The sequence below is a fragment of the Parambassis ranga genome, chromosome 18 (assembly GCF_900634625.1).
Source record: "Parambassis ranga chromosome 18, fParRan2.1, whole genome shotgun sequence".
Classification (NCBI taxonomy): Eukaryota; Metazoa; Chordata; class Actinopteri; family Ambassidae; genus Parambassis; species Parambassis ranga.
Window position 1 is genome coordinate 13,258,573 of NC_041038.1, and position 18,998 is coordinate 13,277,570.

The 18,998-nt window shown below is 48.8% G+C and overlaps 1 protein-coding gene across 1 annotated transcript; it reads left to right on the forward strand.

The window, feature by feature from the left end:
- The first annotated feature begins 5,088 nt into the window (after positions 1 to 5,088).
- LOC114450820 (protein FAM83C-like) lies at positions 5,089 to 14,113 on the forward strand. Its single transcript, XM_028429215.1, has 5 exons — positions 5,089 to 6,015; positions 8,526 to 8,693; positions 8,799 to 8,923; positions 11,582 to 11,818; positions 11,894 to 14,113. The coding sequence occupies exons 1-5, from the start codon at positions 5,503 to 5,505 to the stop codon at positions 12,681 to 12,683; spliced, it is 1,833 nt and encodes a 610-aa protein (XP_028285016.1). The 5' UTR covers positions 5,089 to 5,502; the 3' UTR covers positions 12,684 to 14,113.
- The last annotated feature ends 4,885 nt before the right edge of the window (positions 14,114 to 18,998 follow it).

An 18,998-nucleotide genomic window follows, 5' to 3' on the forward strand; every position in this document is an offset into this window, starting at 1 on the left:
ACCAAGTGGTATTACACTCTGGTGCAGTCTGTGGCGAGCTAACGTTACCTGCTTCCACAGGATAGTGGCTAGCCTGGAATTGTTTGTTGCTTGCAGTTCTAGAGATGCTAGTCGCTATGCTAAGCTTGCACTAGCTTTGAAATGTTTGGTCCTATCGTTAGCTTAGAGATGCTAGGCTAATCTAGAGGTCCATTTTGCCCAGAGATGCTAATGACTACCTGAGTTCTTCAGCAGCTTAGAAATGCTTGTTACTATCCTTGATGTGCTATTGGCTAATGCTAGCCACTAGCTCTTATGCTAGTTTAGATTAAGGCAAGATTGAAGACTACATGGACTCAGTAGACCATCTAGTGGTTTAAAGTGGTATCACACCAGGCTAACCGGTTAGCATGCTAGCTTCAGTAGGTGCAGGGTGGTGTTTGTTAAAGGTAAACAGAGTGTTTACTGGAACAGGCTGACGGGGTTTCAGCGTGTTGAGTCCCGCGGGGTGGGGGGGTGGGGGTTAAAGGGTTAAGTGATTACTATAAAACGTTTAATCCTCATTCTGGAATCGTACACTGTTTGTTTCCAACAGACAGATTGTGAAAGTGCTCACAGTGCGTGATTGTTCCCAGAGTTCAGTGTGTCTCCTTCACCAGCCGCCGTCTCAGGTTCACGCTGTCTGAGGTCCAGCAGCAGCCCCGCCTCCACCTTCCTTATGTAACGCTGACTTCACCCTGACGTCTGCACAGATGTGACACACCTCCAACACAACGGCAACACTTTATACTCGAATGTTACACACAGACTCACACAATGCTCCGTTTACAGCCGAGTCCAGTTACACAGCCAGCAGAGTGTGTGTGTGTGTGTGTGTGTGTGTGTGTGTGTGTGTGTGTGTGTGTGTGTGTGTGTGTTTACAAAGCCTCATTATCAGGACTTCCTTTTGAGAAGGACACTTGCTGAATGTTCAGGTGCCTCCAGGCCAGCAGAAAACAAAACAGGAGTGTGTGTGTGTGTGTGTGAGTGGCAGCTTTAACCTGCGCTGTCTCACACACACACACACACACACACACACACTCTGCATGCAAATGATTTCATTTGGAAGAGCATGCTGAACGCTGTTTATGTGGCTTTAAATGTTAAAAGCACCACGGAGGCTCCGAGCACCAAGCAGCCGCTCTGTGAACTATGAAACCTTCACTGATCCATGTTCACGTCTTCCAGCCTCTGGTGGACACTGCTGGACCTGCAGCCTCTGCTGCTGGCACCTCCACCCGCTGTGACGGTGTCACTCATATTAAAGTCAAAGTGCTGCTGCTGGTTCTGTAGAAAGCATCGTGATGTGTTGACCTGCGGTTCAGATGATCTCAGGTGTGACAGCGCTGAGTGTTTGTGTAACACTGAGGAGGAATGCCTCTGCTGTGCCAGGTCGAAGCCTTTGAAATTTCTTCAGAGCTGCACATCTCTGAACTCCATCCAAACCAAAGAGGTGAGTCAGCCGGCAGCTCGTCCGGCTGCTGGAGTGTTTCCACTTCCTCATTTTATGCAAATCATAAATTTAATATTTAAATGATGTTTCAAGTATTTTTATTTTGACATTGTGAACACAAAGGTTCTTTCATGTGATGACCGCCCATAATATAAAGTACTGCAGGAAGTTAGCTTCATGCTAAGCTAATTTTAATGAAACTCTGAAGAATATTTTTATTATTAATTTTATTGTTATTATTATTATTATGTTCAAAACGTTAGTTGAGAGTCTGAACAACGTGTATCTGGATATATCCGGGCTGATCTCAGTCCCCCTCTCGGAGGTGGATCTATTCGGATCGGCTGACATCTGGCTCAGGTCTGAACGCAAATGCAGCTAGAGAATCCCACTAGCGACGTGATACTTCTGGTTCACGGGGACAGTGTCCGGGTCGCGTACAAAAGCCGTATGTAAACAACCGTCGGACTACGACAGCTTTGCCCCGAGTTTATTTCCACAGGGCTACAAAGGAACAAACTGCTTTTAGAACCGGAAGAAATGAAAGAACGCATTAAAGTGAGTGGACTCTGTATATCACGAGGCGCCACCTAGTGGTTTGGAGGACAACAAACAAGCCGGATTAGCTGGATCGAGTGTGGACACGTGTGTGTGATTTAGGTCTGAACGTATCTGGGTATCTGGATTCAATCCAGCTCCAACTGGACTGACTTTCTCCAGTGTGAACGGGCCCTGAGGGACCAGGACGTGCAGAACAGTTTAACCTGACATGCTGTGAACAGCTGGAACCAGTCCTTCCACTCCTCCAGCACAGACCCGCCTCCACAGGAACTGTAACTCTTTCTGCCTCAGGCCCTTCTTCTTGTCCCGTCTCCTCTCCCCTGAAGCCCAGCTGAGTCCCGGTGCTCGGTGCTCTGGGCTCCCTGGGCCTGTGACTCAGGGTCATTAGTCAGTTTGGGTTCTTCCCCACAGCTGACACACGAACATGTGACCGTGAATATGCAAACTGCAAACAGGAAGTCAGGCCATATATGGACACTGGTTGTTGTTAGTTTCTGATGACTCTGGTGTGTGCTCTGTATGAGCAGCTGATGATCCGCAGTGATCGAACAGTTAACTTTCAGGTCGTGTTGATATTTCTATGAAAACATGTCAGCTCCTGTGTGTGTACTGTCCATAAGAACTGAACACGGTGCTGTTCCTGAAGATATTCATGTTTATTTATTGATTTTATCGGTAAAAGCGAATGTGAATGGATTGTTTTGTAAACATCAGATCTATAGACTGATTTCCAGGAAGGACGATCCTGTGTTTGTTTATGCACAGCTGATGGAGCCTGTCACTCATCAGGTCTGTCATGGGTTAAAATCAGGACACACAGCACAGCGTCCTGTAGGTGGTCCAGCCTTGAGCTGAGAGGCCGCTGTGACCTCACTGTGACCTCACTGTGACCTCTGCTGTCACCTCCATCAGCTGCTCTCCTCTCTGGGTGTGTTTGGTGTTTTGCTAGTTAATGTTAGCTCGCTCTGCCAGCATGCTAATGTTCCCACTAACATTAGAGGTGGTGTTTGATTGACATGTGGTCTCCAGCGTGTAGCTACACATGACTTCAGCCGTTTGTATGAGAAAGGGTTAAATATCTGTGGGGTGTTTGATGAGTGTTAGCTTGTGTAACCTGCTCAGCTCTGGCCTACATTTCAGCGTGCCGGCAGAGCGCCAGCAGGCGTGGCCTCAGGCTCGCAGCTTGCCTCGTCACAGCACCCTTCGAGCTCTTTATGATGCAGGTTAACCCCGTCGATCCAGTTTTCTCTCTTTGAGCTCGTGACCTGCAGAGACAGCATGCAAATCCTGACGTGTCAGTCCACACACAGCAGCCTGTTTGTTTAACCAAATGGAGCAGGAAGTGATGTCAAACAGCCCCCCCGCACGGAGCACCTGCACCTCCTGGGCAAACATGAAGTCACATGTTCACTCAGGCCGCTCACGGATCTTCACAAGTGCTCACGGATATGAAGCGCCTCGCCTGGCCCGGAGAGGAAGAGTCCTGAAGGAGACATGACTGTCTGAGCCTGAACCTCCATCTGAGCCTGAACCTCCATCCTGAAGCTCCGTCTGAGCCTGAACCTCCATCTGAGCCTGAAGCTCCATCCTCAACCTCCATCTGAGCCTGAACCTCCATCTGAGCCTGAACCTCCATCCTGAAGCTCCGTCTGAGCCTGAACCTCCATCTGAGCCTGAACCTCCATCTGAGCCTGAACCTCCGTCTGAGCCTGAACCTCCATCTGAGCCTGAACCTCCGTCTGAGCCTGAACCTCCGTCTGATCCTGAACCTCCGTCTGAGCCTGAACCTCCTCACTCACAGACAGCACCTCAGGCAGGCCAGACCTGCTCCTCAGTTCATTTCCTGTTCCTCCTGGGAGCAGGACTCCTTCACCTCTGACATCCTGACAGGAAATCACCTCATTACACAGGTCACATGACTTCTACAGAAACGTACGAGGAAGAGGAAGCTGATGTGTTAATTCTTCTGGATAACTGGAAAGATTCTACACTAATATTTGTTCTTCACAGAGACAGTGGAGGGCGGCAGCACAGAGGGGACCTGACAGACCGTCAGTCCTTAGACTTCACTTATCACTATTATATATCAATATAGCAATATTTTCAAAACAAAAGCATCAATAAAAAGATGCACCACAACAGAACATACACACAATGGACACATGCAAACCAGACAAAGAGTCATAACACAACACAAACACAAAGAGACGGAGACCACTGAGGGGCTGGCCTGGAAGCTGAGTGTGTGTGTGTGTGTGTGTGTGTGTGTGTGTGTGTGTGTGTGTGTGTGTGTGTGTGTGTGTGAGAACATGCCCTGCAGGTGTGTGTGTGATCATGTGTGAGGCAGAGGGGAAAGTCTTCATGTGGCGTTCAGGTGAACCAGGGTTTCATGTAACACAACCGCAGGGACCAAGAGTCCCGGGGGGGAGGAACAGGGGAGGAGGGGGTGAGACACGGACACACACATTTCCCTGTCAGAGGTGTGTGTGTGTGTCTCAGAGGTGTGTGTGAGTTAAAGATGCAGAGAGCAGACATGTTCATTACAGAGGATTCCACCTGTGGCGAAGGAAGAACAGCCGGAAGTGAACCTGCCTTCAAAATAAAAGCACGAATCTGTTGCATAGGAAGTAAAGCAGCGTAAAAATAAAACAAACTCCAGTGTTCTTCATCTTTTTCAGAGCACTTCAGCTGATCGATCAACATATCATAACCTGTTAACCCTTGATCTGATCACCTGCCCTATTGGCTGACAAATCAATAACTTTTTTTATTGATTTTTATGACCAATAAAATGGTTGATGCTTTGAGCCATATTTATCACCACATATTCAGATGTGGGAAGAGTTTCCAAAGTTATACAGTTCACTGATTGTTTTTATTCTTGGGAGGTAAATGAAGACCTGAACGTTTTGAACAGCGGTCAGAATGTGTAGTAATCACTTTGCGCTCTTTACTTTTATTTTGAAAGGTACAAGGAGAGACGCTTCCTGTTGTGAGCTGGTTGGCCTGACAACGGGGGCAGGGGGAGGGGTTGTCCAGGTCGGAGACCAATGACAGTACAGGTAGCGCCAGGTGAGCAGCGAACACACACCTGACACACACTCATACACACACGCGGAGGCTCCTGGGACTCCACATCCTGCCCGACGGGACGGAACCAGACACGGGAGGACCATTTCAGCGCGGCCCGGCGCTGCGGAGCGGATTAAGACGGAGAGGAGCCCGGAGCGCGGGGGGAGAGTTCCTGTCTGTTCCGCGGAGGAGTGTGTGTCTGTGTGTGTCTGTGTGTGTGTGTGTGACCTCGGGGCGGATTATCGATCCGCTGATAATCCTGTTTGTGCTGGCTGAGGCGCCGCGCGCTGCAGCAGGTCGGTCCCGGCGCTTCATTGATCGCTTTATTTATTGATTGATTGATTGATTCGGTCACAGCGGGACTCGCGCGGCTGATCCCCCGCTGACGCGGCGGCACCATGATCAGCTCGGAGGGCCTGCGGCCGGCCAGCAACGGCCGGAAGCCGCTGGGGAAGCTGGCCTCCCGCCTGGAGGAGGTGAAGAACCCCTGGCGGCAGGTGTCCACGCTGGAGCTGAGCCACAACGAGGCGGCCCGGCTGGCCACGGACGCCCTGCTGGAGCAGGGGGAGAAGGAGTACCGCAGGGTTCTGTCTGAGGAGCGGGAGCTGAACTTCCTGTCCCCGCTGGAGATCCACTACATCACCCAGCATGCGGCCAGCAAGGCGTGCGGCTCCGAGAGCAACGGCTCCGGCCCCGGTGACCGGGACTTCGGGGACGGGGACGCCGTGTCCGAGCTCACCTCCGGGACTTACTTCCCCATGATGTCCGACGAGGAGCCGCCGATGCTGGAGCTCGGCTGGCCGGAAAGCCCGGCGAGGTACGGACCGTCGGAGACCCAGATCTACTTCCAGAGGGACAAATCCCACAACGTGAAGGACCTGATCCGGTCCCTGATCAACAAGGCCAAGAAGGTAAGAGGGGCCCCGCACCTGGGGCCAAACACTGATCAATGAGTAAAGTTCAATGATTGATTCGATCATCACAACATTTACTGCTGTGTATAAAGGGTTAAAGGTTACTTTAGAGGTGTGTGTGTGTGTGTGTGTGTGTGTGTGTGTGTGTGTGTGTTGCTAGTCTGTGTAGAAGTGTCTTTGTTGTCGTTGTGTTACTTTGATCATGTTAATAAATGGAACAGGAGGTAAACTTGTAAACTTCAATATAACAATTGGATTTATTATTAACATGTGAGCTGTAGTAACTACAGACACACACACACACACACACACAGTCACACACACACAGTAATACAAATATTACTGCTGAGTTCTTGGTAAATAATGAAGAACCGATGAGTGTCAGGGCTGCTGGGTGTGTGTGTGTGTGAGAGTGTGTGTGTGACTGTGTGTGTGTGTGTCTGTCTGTGTGTGTGTGTGTGTGTTTTTATCCATCTGACTGCAGTAATTCCTTCCCCGGGTGCTTTCTGCTCGGCCTGCTCACACTCAGAGGTAACGGCCTGAGGCCGCCGTCCTCCACCTGCTGCCATGTTTGAACTTGGTGTCAGTCAATAACACAAAACGACAACAACAACACACAAAGCACAGCTGCATCGCTGTGTTGTTGATACAGTCGGTCGCCGTGCAGTCGGTGTGTGTCCCTGTAGGTTTGTGATGTTTCGTGTCACTTTGTTGTCTCTGCAGTTGTGTTGTGTGTTTTGCAGTGTGTTGTGTGTCTGTAGTCGGTCTGTGTCACGTTGAGTTTTCATGTTTTTGTAGTTTTGTTGTTTATTTGTCTAATAAGAGTCTGTTATCAGAGACTCTGACCCCGCAGGGTGTGTGTGAGCGACCGTGTGAGTGTGTCTGTGTGTGTCTGTGTGTGTCTGTGTGTGCAGTGATGATGGTGGATGCAGCAACAACAAGCTGTGACATTGTGCGTGTTGTCTGCAGTGCCACTTGTCTTGTGATTGTGTACTGTCACATCAGGAGCTGTAGGTTTGCCGCCGCTCACTAGTTGTTACTCACTTCCTGTTTCTTTGTGTATTAATAGTCTTTAGATTCTGGAGCCTCATTTATTTCAGTGTTTCCAGCCGCCGGCCGACAGCAGCTTTCAGATGAGTGAATGCAGCCGATACCGAGCCGATACCGAGCCGATACAGAGCCGATACAGAGCCGATAGAGCTGCATGTTATCTGCCTGCAGTCCTTTCACCTGATCAATGAGTGACCTTTGACCTGTTTAATGGAGTCTTTCAGGACTTGGACTGTCTGCACTTTCTGACACACACACACACAGGCAACCTTAGACTGAACTTCCTGCACAGATGCGGGGTGTTGTGTGTCTGTTGTTGGTTTGTGTGTCTCTGTAGCTGTTTGTGTGGTGGCCTGAAAATGTATCAATACTGTGGATTATTGGGAGAATTGAACCAAAAGTCCAAAGTCTGAATATAATCCCAGGAAAGCCGAGAACACGCTGACGTCTACAGGCTGCTCCTTTCCTCTGAGCAACTCTCCAAACATCTCCAAAATATTTCAGTTATGAGCAGAAACAAAGAAAATCTGTTTATTCAGTGAAACGAGCTGATTAATGCAGCTCGAACAGTGTGTGTCTGTTCCAACATCTTCACACACTGAACGGAATTCTAACAACCAGCTGATGAAGTGAGGCTCCAGCAGCTCCTGACTGAAGAAAACAGCTGACACAGACACACACACAGACACAGACACACACACAGACACACACAGACACACAGACACACACACACACACACACACACACACACAGACACACACACACAGACACACACACAGACACACACACAGACACACACACAGACACACACACACACAGACACACACACAGACACACACACAGACACACACACAGACACACAGACACACACACACAGACACACACAGACACAGACACACACACACAGACACACACACACACACACACACACAGACACACACACATACAGACACACACACACACACAGACACACACACACACACACACACACACAGACACACACACACACACACACAGACACACACACAGACACACACACACACACAGACACACACACACACACAGACACACACACAGACACACACACTCACAGACACACACACACACACACACAGACACACACACACAGACACAGACAGACACACACACACACACACACACACAGACACAGACAGACAGACAGACACACACACACACACACACACACACACACACACAGACACAGACAGACACACACACACACACACACACACACAGACAGACAGACAGACACACACAGACACACACAGAGCACTGTGATCTGTGTGTGTGTGTAGTTTGTTGTAAAAATGTGCAGCAGAAAGAAAACACACTAACACTACTTCCTTTCTGGTCCCTGAACGCACCACGCTGCATTTACGTCTCTGCCTGTGTAAGTACTGTTGTGTAACCGTGGTGTGTGTGTGTGGCTGCTGCAGGTCATAGCCCTGGTGATGGATGTCTTCACGGACGTGGACCTGCTGTGCGACCTGATGGAGGCGTCCAACAAGCGGCGGGTCCCCGTCTACATCCTGCTGGACGAGAAGAACCTCGGCTACTTCACGGACACGTGCTCGGCGCTGGACATCCAGAACTCACACCTGAGTGTGAGTACAGCATGTGTTTGTGTAGACAGTAAACGCAGCATGTGTTGGTGCTGCTGAATATGTGTCTGCATGTGTTATCCTGACTGTGTGTGGTTGTGTGTGTAGAACATGCGTATCCGGACTGTTTGTGGAGACACTTACTGCACCAAGAGCGGCAAAAAATTCACCGGTCAGGTCCTCGAGAAGTTCATGATCATCGACTGTGAAGAGGTCATCGCCGGGTCATACAGGTCAGGGCGCGCGCACACACAGACACACACACGCGCACACACACACACACACACACACACACAGCAGAGGGTGCATGTCTCACTCTGACATTTCCCTCCATCCTCCTGATAATCAGGACACACCGCAGATTACAGGGAGTGTGCAAATGTGTGTGTGGATAAGCAGTGTAACAAAGCCGGCGTTGTGCGACTGAGTGACTTCAGCTCAGCAGGTCGCTCAGACAGCACTGAGGTTCTGAGCTGCAGCTGATGGGTTTGAGTTGTTCAGGTGGTCAGCAGCTGGTCCATGAAGACCTCCAACAGGACAAAGTGACTTCAAACTCACACAGTGATGTTTAAACTGCAGCAAAGATCTACGTGATGATTGGTCCTGATGGTCCATGCTGTGAATGCTCACTGACTGCTGTGAGCAGCAGAGACTGGAGTAAACATGGATGAAGCTTCAGAAGGCAGAAGAGTCGGTTCATCCTCGGCTCAGACGCAGCTACAGACAGGAAGTGTGTTGTGAGGGCATGAATGTGTTTACACACTCACAGTGTGACGGCTCCTTTCTGGAGACAAAGCACAAATGTTCTTAATATAAATCCTGGGACGTGTGATGGGACTGTAATGTCCTCTGAGGTGACAGCGTGTGAATGAGAAGAGGCGCCGAGGCCGGTCGGACCGTGACCAGAATCACTGCCTGCACGTTCTCTGTGTAATTATAACACTGAGAGGAGGAGACCCGAGGAGGAGACCCGAGGAGGCGCTCTGAGGGGAGGAAAGTCTGCTGTGAGAAGAGGGGGGGGCATGCTAGCGTGTTAGCGAGGCCTGTTGATGCTAAAGTCACCGGGATCACGATGGCGGCTCTCTTCAACCTGCTCCATCACGACTTTGTTTGATCATTGTCGTCTCAGCAGTAATCAGTTGGAGGTGTGTCGCCCTCATTCCTTTGTGTGTTTGTGTAGCACGGTGGTTGCTGCTTGTGTGTTTCAGTGTGTGAGATGGCGGCGGAGTGTTGGTGGAGGGTTGCCTGCGGTTGCAGGGCTGGGTCAGGCAGGCTGATTGTGGAATGAAGGGCGAGGTCTGATAGGCTGCTGGGTGAATGTTGTTATCGCCGCTGTGCGCCTCCGTCAGACGCCTCCGTCAGACAGGCCGATGAAAGCAGATCATTGATATCAGATGTGAAACTTTGATTCAGGGAAATAACATATTAGTGATGGAATCATAGTGCTGGCAGTGAAGGAGGCCGAGTAACAACACAGATAATAAAGTGATCTATTAACACTTTCAATGACTAGAATACATGATGATGTAACAGGCTGAGTGCGTCCTCAGCTCTCCTCGGCAGGGTGGATGTCCTGTGGACGATCAGTGTTTATGATTTTATGACTTCTTTGCTATCAGAAGATGCAGCATTATAAAGTGTGAAACATGGAGCTATGGAGGCGTGCTCTGAGCAGGCCCTGTTCAAACACACCAGGAATGTGCCTGCAGGTACGAACACACCCGAGCGCTGAGTGACGGAGGCCGTCCTGCAGGTTTGATTCAGAGTGAGCGCCTGTAATGGCTTCACAATCATTTTCCTTCAAAGGAGAATTTATTTTTGTTGTGTGAGGCTAAAAAATGACTCAACTAAACTGTGCTTCAGACCGACAGCTTCAGACAGCTTCAGACTGACAGCTTCAGACTGACAGACCGACAGACTGACAGCTTCAGACCGACAGACTGACAGCTTCAGACTGACAGCTTCAGACAGCTTCAGACCGACAGACTGACAGCTTCAGACTGACTGACAGCTTCAGACCGACAGCTTCAGACAGCTTCAGACTGCAGCTTCAGACAGCTTCAGACTGCAGCTTCAGACAGCTTCAGACTGCAGCTTCAGACCGGCAGCTTCAGACCGACAGCTTCAGACCGACAGCTTCAGACTGTTCAGACCGACAGCTTCAGACAGCTTCAGACCGACAGCTTCAGACTGTTCAGACCGACAGCTTCAGACTGTTCAGACTGACAGCTTCAGACCGACAGACTGACAGCTTCAGACTGACAGCTTCAGACCGGCAGCTTCAGACCGACAGCTGCCCTGAGACACTGACAAAAAACTAAACTAGTGTTTAAACTGTGTCTAACAGATATTAGCAGTTCGCTAACATGAAGAGCTTATTTAGGTAGAATTAGCTAAAGGTGTTGATGGAAAGGTTTGTTAGCCAGCCAGATGCTAACATGTTGATTCAAAGCGACGGATAGTAAACAGCTGACATGATGCAAGAAGCCGTCAGCTTTAAGACGCTGCGTCTTCAGGACGAGGTCGGATTTAAAGTTTATCGATGACACGTCTGGTGTGATAGCTGATGAGCTGAATATGAAGGATCTTATATGAAGCACAGCAGCTGTCTGGATGTCACTGTCATGTCTTTGTGCTGCTTCCGTCTGCTGAGTCACCGCGGTGACTCATCATCATCCAGGAAGCGGTTAACAGTGACAGATTATCAGCTGGAGGTGGGCAGAGATCAGCTGAGAGGCAGCCAGCCTGAGCTGCATGTCCACTGTTATGACATCATGGCTGCGTTCACAGGCCGCCTGCTTCACCTGGAGGAACCGTTCATTGACAGAACTGCCGCCAGGGTTCTGCTGGTCTGTCAGTGTGTTCACAGCAGCTCTGTTCTTCCTCCTCAGCTTCACCTGGCTGTCGGCGCAGGTGCACAGCAACATGGTGATGCATTTCTCCGGCCGCATCGCCGACAGCTTCGACCGGGAGTTCCGCTGTCTGTACGCCGACTCGCAGATCATCGACTGTTTCTACAACCCAGAGGAGGAGGGGATGCCCTACTACCCGTCCTACCCCGCCATGCTGACCCCCGGCATGGGGCTGGGCGCGGGCCTCGGCCTCGGCCTGGACCTGCTGTCCGACAGGTGATGAAACACACTCGCTGTGCGATGGTGTGTTGGTCAGAATGGCACTATAACACGTGTTTACTGTCTTTGCAGGCAGCGGGACAGGGTGTGCTCCGAAAACTCCAGCAGCCAATCCAGTAACAGTGTCTCCAGCGTAAAGGCCGCACCCGGAATGACCTCCAACAACGTCTACAAGGTCACTCAAGGTCATGACAAGGAGCCAAACGCCAACTCTCGACTGAGCCCGGAGAGGAGAGGAGGAGCCGGCGAGCGAGCGGGAGGACAAACCCCGACATCAGGAACGCGAGGCTCTGCTAATGGAGGAGCCAATCACAGCCCAGCTACCGAACGCCCCCCACCAGCCTACGGTCAGCCAATGGGCATCGAGTGGAGCAAGCCCAACCCGGCTGACGTCATGCGGGCCTCCTCCAAGTTCCAGGCGTTGGGCTTGTACGACCACAAACCGACTCTGTTCCACACGTCTGGCCTGGTCTCCGGCAGTCCCGGTCCCAACCTGAACCCCAAGACACCGCCGCCGGTCACCGACAGCAAGCTCAGCCACAAACAGAGGACTCCACCCAACCAGTTCCTCAACAAACTCTCAGACCTCTTCCTGCCTCCGACCTCCAAAGACAAGGACGCCTACAACTTCCAGAGGACACCGTCCCCTCACGCCTCCTCTCCTTGGGGAGGACCGGACCTCTGTCAGCCGGAGCCTGAGAGCCAGCAGAGCCCGCCGCCACCCTCCCCCGTCGCCTTCATGAGCCGCCATGACCAGAAGCGAATGACACTGGGACACAGCAAGCTGGACCTGGTGAACCAGTACAACAAGATGAAGTCCAAGCAGGTGTACAGCCGCTTCGAGCTCAAGAGCTCCAACTAGAACTTCACCAGACTTCACGAAACGACTCCAGGCTGGTTTATCTTTGTCCTCTTCGAGCGGCCATGTTGGCGTACATCTTTCCTCTGCAGCTACACAAACAGGAGGTCTTTCTAACCATCAGGACTGTGACGGTCTGGGGGTGTAGGTTACACACTCCTCAGTGAACATCATCAACATGAGTTTTTTTTTTCAGGTTGAACTTGAAGCTGAAGGAGGATTTTCCAGCCTCACACTCCAGGACTCAAATATGAACAATGAAGTTTTTGTATAATATAAAGCAGTCGTACCTGACCCCGACAGGCCCCCATGACCCTGCACAGGACAAAGATGGATGGATAAGGCAGTAACTCCACCAGCATGGACAAACACACCAAAAGTGATCGGTTTTACGTCTTTATTAACTAAATTTTCTCTCGTTTTTTTTATTTAAGTTTTATTAGTGTAAACAAAAATGACAGAAAAGATACAAACTATAACAACATCAGGGCAGACGGACCTTTGACCCCCCTGTGATCCCTGTGGGGGTCTCGGGCCCCATCTGAACTTCTAGTGTTTACAGTTTTCCCAACATTTGCACCACATTTTAACATGCTAACATACTAGCTAGCATGCTAGCCTGATACATTAGCCTAAAAAAGCTAACATTAGCTTTAGCATTGCTACAATAGAAGCACCAATCAGACCACAGCCATGTAGTCACGTGACATCCATCGCTGCCGTCACAGCTTCACAGAGCAGAGGACCAAACGAAGTACCAGGATGTTGCTGTCATGTTGTCAGAGACCCTTTAAAACCTCGCAGATGGCTGCAGAGGAACACATGACTCAGTGAAACCTGCAGGGACAAGTCCTCCGAACTTCTCGTGCCTTGATCGTCCTGTTTTCAGGTTTCCACTCATTTTACGAACGTGGTGTCACACAGAACATGAAACCTTCAGCTGTGACCTGTCGGGGCGTTCGGTGGTGAAATAAATCAGCTTAGAATAGAATCCATGTGCACACACACACACACACACACACACACAGTGTGCACACACACACAGGACTGTTTCTACATGTGTTGGTTTTTACAGTAATCAGAATATTTTGCAGATTGTAGGTTTATATTTGGACAGTTTGTGTGATTTCCATGTGATGACGTCTGAAATAACTTCCTGTTTGTCTCTGAGCAATAATGATCCGAGGGGTCAGTTATTTACTGTGTGTGTGTTGTTTACGGCTCATTTCAGTCGTCGTGTTTTTACTCTCGGTCACATCAGTGAGACGCTGTGTGCGTGTTTAATATGTAAATATATGAATGGACTTTCTGGGTTTGGGGTTTATTGTTAAAGAGGCGACTTTGATTTTTACCGTTTATTATTTGGAAACTGTGAAGATTGTTCTTGTGTTGAAGTCATCTGATGAACAACATAATAAAAACAGTCTGCTGGACTCACGCTGCCACATCTTTTGGTGGAATGAAAACACTGTACCAACCGTTGGAGCCTCTAGTGGGCACTGGAGGAACTGCAGTGTTTGAGTAGAACATCCAGAGTTTATTAATTAATGCATTAATTTAATAAGATCATTAAATTTACATCATGATGTTTTGACCAAAAGGTGCTCTAGGGTAAAACACACACACTGTGTAAAGATGTGCAGCTTCAGCGTTTGACTAACAAACAAACAGTAGAAACAGGAGCTGTGTTCGGTGCAGCTGGAGGTCTGGGAGCTTCCTGGTCAGATATTAACGCGCGGCCTGCGGTCTGTAGGTCGGCGGAGCGTCACTGTTTGCAGCCGCGTTTAGACCGGCGTGTCGCTGCATGTTTTCCTGTCAGGAAGTCCAGCCCAGAGCTCGAGGTCAGACGCCGCGGCCCGAACAATGTGAGCCAAAAAAAAATGTCTCCAGCGGACAGATACATGTGAACAATGGAGCCGAACCACCAACACCGAGACCTCCAGAAATCCATCATTCATCAGACAAACACACCTCCTGATGTCTGAGCCACTGTGTGACATGAAGCTCTGGTTGTTGTGATTTGGTCACCATGGTTACAGGCTGTTTCTGAGGTTCCTCCTCACACAGACTGACGCGGAGCCTCCTGAGTTTTTAACATGACGTCTGTCCTCTTGTCAGCAGCCAGATTATTAATCAGTTAGCTGCCTGGCTAGGTTAGCTTAGCTTGCTCACTAAGAGAATAACAACAATTAATCTAAACTCCTGATCTGCTGTGTGACTACATCACAGCTGTGGGGGCCGCTGAGGGCAGGCAGGGCCCCCCTGTGCTGAGGGCCCGGACCCCCCTGTGCTGAGGGCAGGCCCCCCTGTGCTGAGGGCCCGGACCCCCCTGTGCTGAGGGCAGGGCCCCCTGTGCTGAGGGCCCGGACCCCCTGTGCTGAGGGCAGGGCCCCCTGTGCTGAGGGCCCGGACCCCCTGTGCTGCCTTGTAATGAGAGGCAGTTTGTTTGAGCAGTTTAGTTATCAAATCCAGCGACAGCCTTCACGTCTGAAACACGAGCAGCGGGCTTGTGTTACCTCGTCTGTCCTACAAACGGCCGACAGCGCGGTTACTACAGTCAGTGTACTCGAGTACAGCGAAGAGGCGCCTGTACTTTATTTAGTGTTTTTACTTTAGGCCCAGAAATAAAAGTTTTATTTGTTTAAAAAAAGACCAAAATGAGACGCACACCGTGAAGGGAACATCAGTGTGAGTTTAAGATGAATACATGAGTTTAAGATGAGTTTAAGATGAACACATGAGTTTAAGATGAGTTTAAGATGAACACATGAGTTTAAGATGAATACATGAGTTTAAGATGAACACATGAGTTTAAGATGAATACATGAGTTTAAGATGAGTTTAAGATGAACACACGAGTTTAAGATGAGTTTAAGATGAACACATGAGTTTAAGATGAATACATGAGTTTAAGATGAACACATGAGTTTAAGATGAACACATGAGTTTAAGATGAATACATGAGTTTAAGATGAACACATGAGTTTAAGATGAACACATGAGTTTAAGATGAATACATGACTTACTTGTGGTGCTGATCTGTTTCCTGTCGCCTCTGAGGACGCCTCTGAGCACTGAGTCTGTTCCAGCTGGTTCTAATGAGCTGATTCAAACTGATCAGAGGTAATAAAGTTCCCTCTTAATCAGTGATCTGCTCAGAAAGTTTGATCGGGTCATTTCTGCAAGTTTTGTGCTGCATGAGATTCTTATTTACTCTCAATATTACCACATACAACATGTTCAGTAAGAACCAGAGGTAAGTTTCAACGTGTTCAGACAGGAAATCACAACCTGAGCAGCAGCACCTCAGGCTGAGGAGTGTGTGTGTGTTTACTTCAGTGGGAGCATTTCTCACACACACACACACACACGATGATGAAGCAGCTCCTGAAGGTCCCGTGCACTCGTACAGTAAATCTCAGAGCGTCCTGTTTGGATGCAGCAGCATCACTTCCTGCTGCTGTTATCGTCAGGAAGCAGATCTCTTCCTGCTGCACAGCTGATTTCTGTGTGTGTGTGTGTGTGTGTGTGTGTGTGTGTGTTCAGTCCTTGAGTTCTTCATGTATTGTCCGCTCACAGTTCCTGCACAGGTGTGTAAACTCTCACACACCAACAAACTGTCTGCAGGTTCTTCAGAGAAACTTTGTCTGCTGATTTTAAACAGGTCACAAGTGTCCTGACGCTGAAGGCTGTGATCAAACATTTACACGTTTTCTGATCAATTCTCCTGGATCAGTGTGACGGGTCCTCCCAAATGCTCAGGCACACGGGGTCCTCCCAAACAGTCAGGCCGTGGTGTTGAGGGTGATTTTCAAATTTATTACCAATAAATTATACATTTACACACATTTTACACATAACATTTTTATTTATATATTTAATTTGTCTCGATGTATAAATGAATATTTGTTCCTGGTGGAGGGAGCCGTCACCTGTGTGACGTAACACAGTAACACACTACACGGGGTTTAATGACGTCACTGCACATGCACACAGCACCACAGCATGTGAACACAGCTGCTTGTAGCACAGACAGGTGGAATTATGGGAGTTCATGTGAATAGTTAGTGTTTCAGAGTGTTTATGTTCCATCAGCGTTCAGCAGAAACTGAAGATGAGTCTGGTCCTGGTTTCAGAGAGAACTTCATACCGATGGATTAACACTGGTATGTCATCGCAGTTTCAACACACACTCACACACACAGACACACACACACTGACACACACACACACTGACACACACACACACAGACACACACACAGACAGACACACACACACACAGACACACACACATACACTCATACACACTCACACACTGACACACACACACACAGACAGACACACACACTCACACACACACACAGACACACACACACAGACACACACACGCACAGACAGACACACACACTCACACACACACAGACAGACACACACTGACACACAGACACACACACTCACACACACACACTCACACACACAGACACACACTCACACACACACTGACACACACAGACACACTCACACACACAGACACACACACACTGACACACACACACACACACACACACACAGACACAGACACACTCACACACACAGACACACACACACTGACACACACAGCCTGCAGTTCGCTCAGTGTCCACTAGAGGCTCTGAAGTGAGTCCGTCCCACAGGCCTTCATGTTTTTATATTGGAGATTAAAGTGTTTACATGTAAAAGACTTAAAGTTAAAACGGTGTTCTTCCTCCACTGAATGTTCTTCACTGAAACCTTCTGTTTCATCTTGAAATTTCGGTGTTAAGTCAGAATGCGTCTCGCTCCAAAAGCCTCAGTCAGAGCAGCTTGTGGTTTGACGAGAATAGAAACATCAGAGTGTGAAAGGGTGCGGCCGATCACCGGTCACAGTTTGGCTTTTGTTGAGAGCAGACTTGACAGCAGAGGTTCAAAACCAACGGAGTGTGTTTGAGGTTGACGGGTTCAAAACAAAGAGGACAGACAGAGACACAGACAGGAAGGACTGATGGACAGTCGGCGTCAAGGCACAGACAGGAATCACACAAAGGCACCCGTCAACTGGGATTAACATAATCTGCAAAACACTTCACAGAGGCACAAATGACCTCAAACCAGCACAGAAGTGTTCAAAACAAGGTGCAGAACACCAGTCACACAGAAAGACACACACTCAACACACAACAACCACTAAAACATCAAGAGGATGATAGAAAAGTCCAAATGGAACAGAGTCTATCACAAAGGAACAAAACTAACACAATGAGACACAAATGGTGACAAAACACCACACTAAAGATGCAAAACTGATCATGAAGACGCACAAAATGTCAGAAAGTCACACACACACAACAGCAAAGCTTTGATGTGGGTCTTTCTGTGTAAGGGTTAGGCCTGCATCCAAAGCCCTGATGTTTGTGTACACAAAACAAACACAGCCCTGGTGTGTGTGTGTGTGTCACATGCATTACACAAACACATACAGAGATGTCTCACTGTGTGGTCTTTTGTGAGTCTGTCATTGTTCCGTCTCTCCTGTGGTATCAGTCTGGATTTCACCTTAATCCCATCGTCACTCAAGTGTTTACAGCACACACACACACACACACACACACCACACACACACACACACACACACACCCAAACTCCTGTGTCACAACATACAAACAGCAGCCTGGCTGCGCTCACACAGCAGCACAGTGCTGCCATCTTGTGGTTTAAAGTTTAAAGTTAGGAGCAGCTTCAGTTTTACACCCTGAGCTGCTTTTACTCTGCTTCTGCTGTAGTGGCTCCAAACTGTGGGTCAGGGTCCACCAGTGGGTCAGCAGATAAATCAGAAGGGATGAGATTATTTTTACTTTTACTATTATCCAAACAAATCTGCATTAAAAGGCAGTTTAAAATTAAAATAAGAAAGCATTTCTAGTGGAATTACCTTCTACTTGTGTATTTTCTGTGTTGTTGTTTTGTATAAGTTTTGTTTTCGTTTTTTTTAGACTTATTTTACAGAGTGTCATCAGTAGAAACAAACAGCCAGCGTGGACCGTCCAGAGGGTTCTGTCTGTAAACAGAGGATCTGGTTCAGTGGGCCGACTCACAGCTGGAGTCTGCAGCAAGGCTAACTGTAGACAGGAGGAGGAGGAGGAGCATCTTCGTCGCTCTGACAGGTGTGTGTATTCCACAGTTAACTCTCTGATTCACATCATGTTCTGCATGTATATCATACAAATGGATGACAGCTCCCCAAAAGTGAGACCAAAAACACACACATACATATAATATATATATATTATATAATATAATAT